The sequence below is a fragment of the Saprolegnia diclina genome (genome assembly GCF_000281045.1).
Source record: "Saprolegnia diclina VS20 unplaced genomic scaffold supercont1.42, whole genome shotgun sequence".
NCBI lineage: Eukaryota > Oomycota > Saprolegniomycetes > Saprolegniales > Saprolegniaceae > Saprolegnia > Saprolegnia diclina.
This window is the reverse complement of record NW_008246109.1, coordinates 437952-445665: the sequence shown is the minus strand read 5'-3', so window position 1 is coordinate 445665 and position 7714 is coordinate 437952. Positions and strand designations below refer to the sequence as shown.

Here is a 7714-nt window from a genome sequence, read left to right as displayed (position 1 = left end):
TCTTGTCGAGCTGCGTTGATTATCATGCGCTCGAGAGGCGCGCGCTCCAGAGCGAGGAGCAGCATGACGCCGTCGGCTTCCGCGAGCGGTTTGGTTGGTGCAATGTGGACTCTGGTCACGGCGGTCAGCGGCACGGCGGCCTCGAGGATGTCCCGAGGCTGGCGCAAAACAAGCTCAATCTGAACCCCGTGGCGTATGAGCTTCGTGAGATGCGCGTGCGTCGAGGCCGATGCTGTTGAGAGGAACGTGACGCGAGGCCACGAGACGCGCGCGGTCGTCGGTTGCTGCGTCAGCGCTTGAAGCGCCGCGAGCGCGGGTGTCACGGCGGGTGGGGGCAGGGCGCTCAGCAGCGCTGAGAGGCTCGAAGGACATGCCACTTGCATCGCGATGAGTTCGATGACGTCCATCGGCAGCGACCAGGTTCCCGCCATCGAGTGCATTTCGCAAATTGAAGAAGAAGAAAATGCCAGCGTCTCATTGGCCGAGAGCGTATCTTTATCCACGCTTGGCCAATCAGATCGCGTGTCGAGTATTCTTCGCTCGATCCTCGTCTTGTGTCGTGGCGGCTGTCTCCTCGGTAGTTCAAGAGAACAGTGCCGACGTACACTGCCTCTCGACACCTCGCTTCGGCAACTAAGAGCTGAGCACTGCGCGCGACGACCTCGCTGTAGCGTCTCATCTCAGCACTGAGCACTACTAGTACAATGATCGCTCGTGCAGCTCTTCAGCTTTCGGTTGCCAAGTGAGCGAGCCAGTCGCACTGGTGTACCAAAAGTACGACCAAGTTGAGTCCAGATGTGAGTTGCTGGTGCATTTGGGCTGTAGGTATGCGATGAGCGCCACGGCAAGTGCACAGTTTAGCGATGGCATCGATCAAGTAAAGAGCATCGTTTTATCGTCGTACTGGATGCAGATGTAGGTGGGCGTCATGTTAAAAGGAGTACCCGAGAGCCGTCGCGACAGGGCTGAGGCCTGCCTCGACGGGGTTGTCGCTGACGAGCCGCACCATGCCAATGAAGAAGCACACGAGGAAGACGAACCACGGGAGCGTCGACGGCGTCGCCGCCGCTTCTCGGCATTTGCACGTCCCGTCGCTCATTGGAACAGGGCACACAGCGTCGAGCTTACAGCAGCAGGCGCCGGTTGTCGGCCACACACCGCAGTACTTGACATCGGCGCAGCGTCCGGTGGTCGCACACGCATGGCAGGTCGACGCCGGCGTCGTGGCCGCGGCAACTGCAGCGACGAGAACGAGAAGAGCAAAGAAGGCGCGGGGAGCCATGCTCGTATCGCAAATGACTGACGAACCCTGGGCGTCCGCGGGTGTTAGCGACGAGCTCCATACGCTAGCCTTTGCGTCGGGCGACAAAGCCACGAGGACGGCAGAGCCTATGACACCGCATGCGCAACACCGCTACCCTCGTCGTCTTCCGACGATGCAACAATATACTTGTAGCATTGCTGAGCTTTGAGAGCGCTGGTCGAGTGGAACCGCCGCCGCCAGCCGCTCGATGTCCCTCGCAAGCGGTCCGCCAGATCGCACTTGAAGTTGGCCCATCACGGGACAAAGGTCACGCACCATCTGTTTTGCGTGATGTGATGCTCTTGGCATTTCCAAATTCCAGATCAACGCACCAGATGCCACGGCCCACAGTACTTTGGAGCCTCCTGCTCACGCTCCTTCTCGCTACCGCTTTCGCAGAGAGCCCGTCGACACCGGCGCCCTCGGCCTGCAAAGCCTGCGCCGCGTCCGGGCAGTGCGACCGCGCCTACAACTCCTCGGCTGGCAAGTTTTGCGGCCTCATCCCGGCGCCGGAGCAGTACTGCTGCTGCAGCACCGAGCACGCCTGCCCGCCAATCGGGTCGTCGGCATGTACTTGTGCGCCGGGGCCGGCCCCTGACACGTCGTTCAACAAGACGCGCCAAGTGTTTGTGCTCATCTTCCTCGGCTTCCTCCTCTTTGGTTGCATCTTGCTCTGCGAACGTCTCGGCCTTCCGCCAAGCAGCCGCCGCGAAGGCTACGTCAGCATCGAGTCGGCACATTACCCCGGCTAAGAATCTCCTTGTTAACTTACACCGCCGCCCTTTTGCGGCGAACAATTCGAAGCGTCTTTCACCTTGTCGTTTCCCATCACCCAGCGCTTCTTTATACTGTAGACAGCTTGTTCATGGAGCGACGTCGTATACCGAGTGGCGAGGCCCGCGTCGACGAGACCGCGTTGCAAGCGCGTGAACTCTGCCCGTGGCGCCTGTCCGGCAGAGTTGGGCAGGACAGACCTCTCTCCAGCGCGCCAAGGAGCTTCGCGCAGAGCACTCCAGGCCATGACCACTGCAGGCGACGCGCAGACGATTCCTCGTGGCGTGGCCGAGAGCGGCGAGGTGGAGGGACCGCTTTGCTAAATTCGGCATCGAAAGATTTGTTTTCGGCACGGGCAAGATGGGTGGCGGCATTTTTTACCGGATGCCACCTGGCAACGTATCCGGCGTTCCGAGTCCACGCAGGCAGAGAGCAAAGCAAGACGGACATGACGGAGTTCAGACGCATCCACGTGGCCATCCTCTTCGCTATGGTCTATGGCCTCAAGGGTGTCTGGAAGCACATCATGGGCGCGCACATCGTCGTCGTCGTCGTGTGCCTGGGTATCATCTACATTGGCAAGCTGCGCCAGCCCAAGGACCCGCTGGACGTTGCGCTCGCCAAGCTCGACAGCGAAGAGACCGACGCGCGCTTGGCGTACGAGGCAAGCACGCAGCGCACCTTCATCCGCCCGACGCACTTTACGGTGCCCGAGGAAGAGCGTGGTATCTTCATGCCCCGCCACGGCAAGTACTCGTCGTTGCTGGGCGGCAGCCGCGAGCAGCGCGTCAAGTTTATCCAGAAGAAGACGGCGGAGACGACGCCCAAGATGACGACTACGGAGCAGCCGCCCGTCGAGACGCTTCTCGAGTCGATCGCAGAGGACGCACCGCCGTCCAAGGCCAAGCGCCGCCAGAAGCGCGCGTTCGTCAACAACTAGAGTCGTATTATAGAGCTGCAACTTGGTTTGAATGTATCTAGATGCCCATGGCCGTCGTCCAGTAGTACATCAAGGGCGCGACGAAGAGGAGGCTGTCCATGCGGTCGAGGCAGCCGCCGTGGCCGGGGAAGAAGACGCCTGCCCCGCATGAGCCAAGCAGTTTGCAGCAACGAGCACACGTACCCGAGTCTTTGACCTGGGCGACGCGCTTCAAGTATGACTCGACGAGGTCGCCGGCGATGCATGCGATGCCCATAGCGATGCCCAAAAGCACTTGATGCAGAAGCGAGAGCGGCGGCAGACACGCATAGGCCGCTAGCTGCACGTGAGGCTAATGTTCGCACCGACAAACAGGACGTACGTGGGAGGAGCGAGGCGCCGACGACCGTAGCAACGCTAAAGACGATGCCACCGAGGCCGCCGGCGACCGTCTTGCCCGGCGAGATGGCAGCGAGTAGCTTGGCATTGCCAAAGAGCGAGCCGGCGACGAGCGCGCCTGTATCGCAGATCCACGAGCAGGCCACCGTCATGATCTAGAACGCCACCGTGAGAACTGAGCCGGAGCAGCAGTGTACCTGCAGACCCATGCCGTACGTCGACGACGCCTGGCGCACGAGGATTGCGTGGCCAAAGCCGCTACGTGCTCGTCATGAGTGCGAGTCAATGTTGTGATGGACGCACTGGACAATGTAGCAGAGCGCGACAAGGTCCAAGACAAGGCTCAACAGGCCTGCGTGCAGCGTCGGCTCGCGCTGGCCCTTGGCCATGAGGAGATGCAGAAGAAAGACGGCAAAGTACACGCCGGCGGCCGTTGCATCTACCTTGTATGAGACGAGAAGCCGCATGCATAGGAGCTATACCATGGGTCCACTTGTCGAATGTGGCGGCGGCAGCGACCAGCGCGCCGAGACCAGCAAGCGTCAGCGCGTGCAGCCACGGCGCCTATGCATCCTCAGCCAGAGCCAGACGACCTCGCAGCGACGTACATGCGCTGGCTTCCGCCCAGCCATGTGCTGCAGGATCTGCGGGCAGACGTTGAGGCGGAACTCGAGGAGGCAGCCCGTCTGGATGAGCATCGTGAGCGCGGCCGTACCCGTCGCGCTGCAGAGGAGGTAGATCGCCAGCGGCGCGGCGACGCAGAACGTTCCCACCCGGCGGGCCCAGTCGACGCCCATCGTTGAAATCAAAGTGTGGCGAACGTAAAATAGGTTGAACCCTTTAACCCGACGTAAAATAATCACTGCTCATGGGCAAAACGCGATGGAATGCGGCGCTGGATCGAGCCTTCGATGACCTGACTCTGGCGACGCTACACGTTTCTGGACGTCTGGTTCCATCTTGACAGACGCTCCGTAGGAGCTCATGAGCTCGAAGCTCTGGGCGATGTTGAAGCGGGCAAGTGGTCATAGGGTACAACATATATCGAGCGCCAAGTTAATGAATTACGACGAAGACACGAGAGGGCTTAGACGTTGGTGACCTTGATCTTCTCGGTCGAGGCCATGAGCGTCGGCGTCGTCGAGCCCTCCTTGGGCAGGATGTCCGGGTGCGGCACGGCCGGCGTCACGAGGCACTCGTCGTCGGCCTTGGCCTTCAACGTCGCCCGGCGCTTGTGCACGGCGAACATGGCCGCCGCCACGCACGCGATACCGCCAACGGCGTACACGGCCACCATGCCCTGCGACGGCGCTTCGTTGACACCTGTCGCACCGCTCTCGGCCTGGTTCGAGACCGAATGGACCGTCTCGGTGGTCGGCGCAGCCGTCGCGGCGTCGCCGAGCGTGTAGTTGGTCGGCGCCTGTGTCACAGGGTTGCCGAGGACAGACGCCATCGTGTCGTCGATGCCGCCCGTGTCGTTGGGGTTGGTGTTGGCGCTGTCACCGAGAGGCTTTGTGGTGGCGTCATCGTCGCTGCCATCATCCGATTCGTTGTTGCTGCTACCACTGTCCGAGTCGCTGCCCTCGGTCGAGTCGCTGCCTTCGTCGTTATCGACGTCCTCGGTCGTCGGGGCCGGCGTATGGGGCTTGTGGGTCTTGGGCGAGCCGAGGCCGCCGTGGCGGGGCTGCGCCATCTCCGTCTTGGTGGGCTGCGTGCCAGGCGCAGTGACGTAGCCGTGCGACTGCTCGGACGGCTTGCCGGGCAGGACGCAGCGCCACTTGTTGTCCATTTCCTCGCAGACCGTGTCGCGCGGGAGCACGCACGAGTCGCCGTTGTAGCTCTCAAGGAAGTCGAGGCAGCGGGCGCCGGCCTTCGTGCCGGCCTTGGGGCAGGCGCCTTCGGACGCGCCGCAGACGACGCCGTCGGCTTCAAAGCAGTAGCGGGCGCCGCGGTAGATGTCGACGCACTGGTGGTTGGCCATCTTGGCGGAGGCCGTCGACGCGAGCACGGCGAGGATCGAAGCAGTCGAGACGCGCATGGCAGTGGAGATTAGGAAATGACATGGCCACCGCAGCGTTCGCGCGAGAGAGCCCGCAGAGTGAGCAACCAGTTCGATTCCCGAGACAGATGCCGAGCCTGGCTTGTGGTTGAAACAATTTTCCACGTTCGGTTTATTTTACTGCCCATTTCATTAGGATATTGTATGCACTAGAATACAAATGGAGAAAAGAATAAAATGTTTGGTTTTAAATTACATCGGGCACCGAGGACACATTGCGCTATGGAACGCATGAGCAGTGCGACGCCATACAAACATCAAGTCAAAATGCGAACCAGCTGGCACGCCCGAAGCAATCAACTCGCGGGTTCTTAGGCCCGACACTAGCAACTACGCGTGGAAGAAGCGGCTCTCACGACCTCAGCAGTGCTCTTCGTCGGCAGTTGAACGAGGTAGGCGTGTTGTGGAGCTTCGCTAGGCACAGCGGACGTCGTCCAGAGTTTGCTACCAGAATAAAATACAGTGTGAGCCAGGTTGGACCCGAACGCCGGTGGTCCGTGCTGTGAGTCACTCGACTGCGAAGAGAGTCGGTCGTCTTTGGAAGGGCGAGCTGGTTTCCCGAAACGTTGGTTCGTCGTGGCAGCGAGATGGGCGTTTCGGGTGTTCCAAGCATCTATGATCCGCTCGACTACCGATGCTGACCACCTTAGTCGTCGCCACCTTCTCGTCTCTCTCAGGACGTCCAAGACCCTCGCCGCCACGACTGCGACGCCAATGACGTCGTGTGTGGGACGGGCGCATCTCAGGAGTCGGAGCTGTAATCTCAAGTCGTCGTTCTGCACGACCACGTGGTGTCGCGCACGCTGTTCGCTCCGGCTGCCACGTCAGTGACTCTATAAGATATGAGCCACGGACCACTACGAGGTCAACCAACACTAATATTGCGCAATGTACGTGCTGACAACTTTACAGTTCGTGTACTAGAAGTGTGTCATGGATTTCTTGGGCTCCAGAACGGTTGTGAGCCGGCGGAGGCTCATCGCACGCGGTGGCTTCTCGAACGTATCGCGAATGTACTGGGCGACGAGAACTGGCATCGGGAGGTTGCGCGTGGCGGCCGCCATGGCCACCTTGGCGATGGCTTCGAGGAATTCGGGGTAAATGAGCTCGGCGTCGAGCAGGAACGGGTCAAAATCTCCGCCGCCCTCCTCGTCGTTGGTTTTGCGCAGACACTTGAGGACGCCGGGGACGCCGAGGGCGCCAAGACCCCGCTTCTCCTTGAGCATGAGCACAAAGTTGCCCGTCGTCAGGTGCAAATCATTCTCGGGCGTCGCGACCGGCCCGCTGTACTGCGCAAAGAGCTTCTCGAGTAGCTCCTGGTACTTTTGAAACACCGTTTGCATCTCCAAGCTGTGCACCGAGATCTCAATGGCTTCCATCGGCAGCATCGGCGTCGACGCGTGGTCGTGGATCTTGGCGTCATAGAGGTACGTGAAAGCGTCGGCGACCGTCATGTCCACCTACGCTTCGTTTCTAGAGCTTGTCCGGAATAATAGAGGACCTCGCCCCGCTCCAGCGCATCGTCCCACGCGATGCGCACGAGGATCTCGCAGAACTCGCGAAACAAAACGACGCGGTCCGGGTCGTGGATGTCGGTCCACTTCTCCCGCGGCGTCTCGATCGCGTCCATGGCCCGACTGTTCATGTGCCGGCGCTACCCATCAATCTCAGATCTTAGGACCACTCGAATGCTACGAGAACCTTCTTCTCGCGCTGGATCCGCAGCTTCTTGACGGCCTTGTTTTGCGCGTTGCGGACCACGAGGAGGTACCGGTTGAGCTTGCCCATGCTCACGTTGAGGCGGCACTCGGCGCTAAACCGCCAGAGCTCCCGCATCTCCATGAGCACGGTGTTTTCGGTGGACGCGTGCGCCGTCGTCGTGCCGCCGCAGGACGCGTAGTGCCGGTAGACGTTGCGCAGGTCCGTGTTGGCGCGGAGGACCTATGAGCCACAGTGTTCTCAGCTCCAGTGTTTTCGCACCGGAGACTTGCCGCGTGCTGCGTGGCTTTGAGCGCGCGCGATTTCTCTTCGTGGCGGAGGATGTCGTCAATGTACAAGACGAGCGTCGGGAGCGTCTCGGCGTTCTTGCTCTTGTTGTCGTTTATGTCGACCATGCGGTCGCGGACGAATTCGCCTGCTCGATATATTGATACTTTTCGTTGAAAGAAGGGTTTGTACCTTCATAAATCGTGCCATCTTCAAAGAAGAAGAGCCCGAGCCCGTGCTTGACGTTGTCTTCCCAGTGGCCTTCGTAGCGCGC

The 7714-nt window shown here is 60.6% G+C and overlaps 7 protein-coding genes across 7 annotated transcripts in view; 2 read left to right on the top strand and 5 right to left on the bottom strand.

Moving 5' to 3' along the window:
• Positions 1–440, bottom strand: part of SDRG_11575 (hypothetical protein) — a gene marked incomplete at both ends in the record, with an annotated part of 1764 nt that extends 1324 nt beyond the window's left edge. Inside the window, one exon of the mRNA XM_008617617.1 lies at positions 111–440. Coding sequence (XP_008615839.1) covers positions 111–440 — 330 coding nt within the window. The remainder of the gene's footprint in view (positions 1–110) is intronic.
• A 424-nt stretch (positions 441–864) lies between these two features.
• Positions 865–1534, bottom strand: SDRG_11574 (hypothetical protein). Its single transcript, XM_008617616.1, has one exon. The coding sequence runs from the start codon at positions 1280–1282 to the stop codon at positions 932–934; it is 351 nt and encodes a 116-aa protein (XP_008615838.1). The 5' UTR covers positions 1283–1534; the 3' UTR covers positions 865–931.
• Positions 1535–1537: 3 nt separating this feature from the next.
• SDRG_11573 (hypothetical protein) lies at positions 1538–2131 on the top strand. Its single transcript, XM_008617615.1, has one exon. The coding sequence runs from the start codon at positions 1600–1602 to the stop codon at positions 2053–2055; it is 456 nt and encodes a 151-aa protein (XP_008615837.1). The 5' UTR covers positions 1538–1599; the 3' UTR covers positions 2056–2131.
• Positions 2132–2525: 394 nt separating this feature from the next.
• Positions 2526–3017, top strand: SDRG_11572 (hypothetical protein; the record flags this gene model as incomplete). The annotated part of the gene is made up of 1 exon (XM_008617614.1): positions 2526–3017. The coding sequence occupies one exon, from the start codon at positions 2526–2528 to the stop codon at positions 3015–3017; it is 492 nt and encodes a 163-aa protein (XP_008615836.1).
• Positions 3018–3054: 37 nt separating this feature from the next.
• Positions 3055–4192, bottom strand: SDRG_11571 (phosphatidate cytidylyltransferase; the record flags this gene model as incomplete). The annotated part of the gene is made up of 7 exons (XM_008617613.1): positions 3055–3155; positions 3201–3332; positions 3379–3550; positions 3593–3653; positions 3699–3834; positions 3878–3959; positions 4004–4192. The coding sequence occupies 7 exons, from the start codon at positions 4190–4192 to the stop codon at positions 3055–3057; spliced, it is 873 nt and encodes a 290-aa protein (XP_008615835.1).
• Positions 4193–4411: 219 nt separating this feature from the next.
• Positions 4412–5536, bottom strand: SDRG_11570 (hypothetical protein). The gene has a single exon (XM_008617612.1). The coding sequence runs from the start codon at positions 5431–5433 to the stop codon at positions 4483–4485; it is 951 nt and encodes a 316-aa protein (XP_008615834.1). The 5' UTR covers positions 5434–5536; the 3' UTR covers positions 4412–4482.
• An 838-nt stretch (positions 5537–6374) lies between these two features.
• SDRG_11569 (hypothetical protein) overlaps positions 6375–7714 on the bottom strand; it is a gene marked incomplete at both ends in the record, with an annotated part of 2093 nt that continues 753 nt past the window's right edge. The window contains 5 exons of the mRNA XM_008617611.1: positions 6375–6914; positions 6956–7108; positions 7156–7395; positions 7446–7588; positions 7633–7678. Coding sequence (XP_008615833.1) covers positions 6375–6914; positions 6956–7108; positions 7156–7395; positions 7446–7588; positions 7633–7678 — 1122 coding nt within the window. The remainder of the gene's footprint in view (positions 6915–6955; positions 7109–7155; positions 7396–7445; positions 7589–7632; positions 7679–7714) is intronic.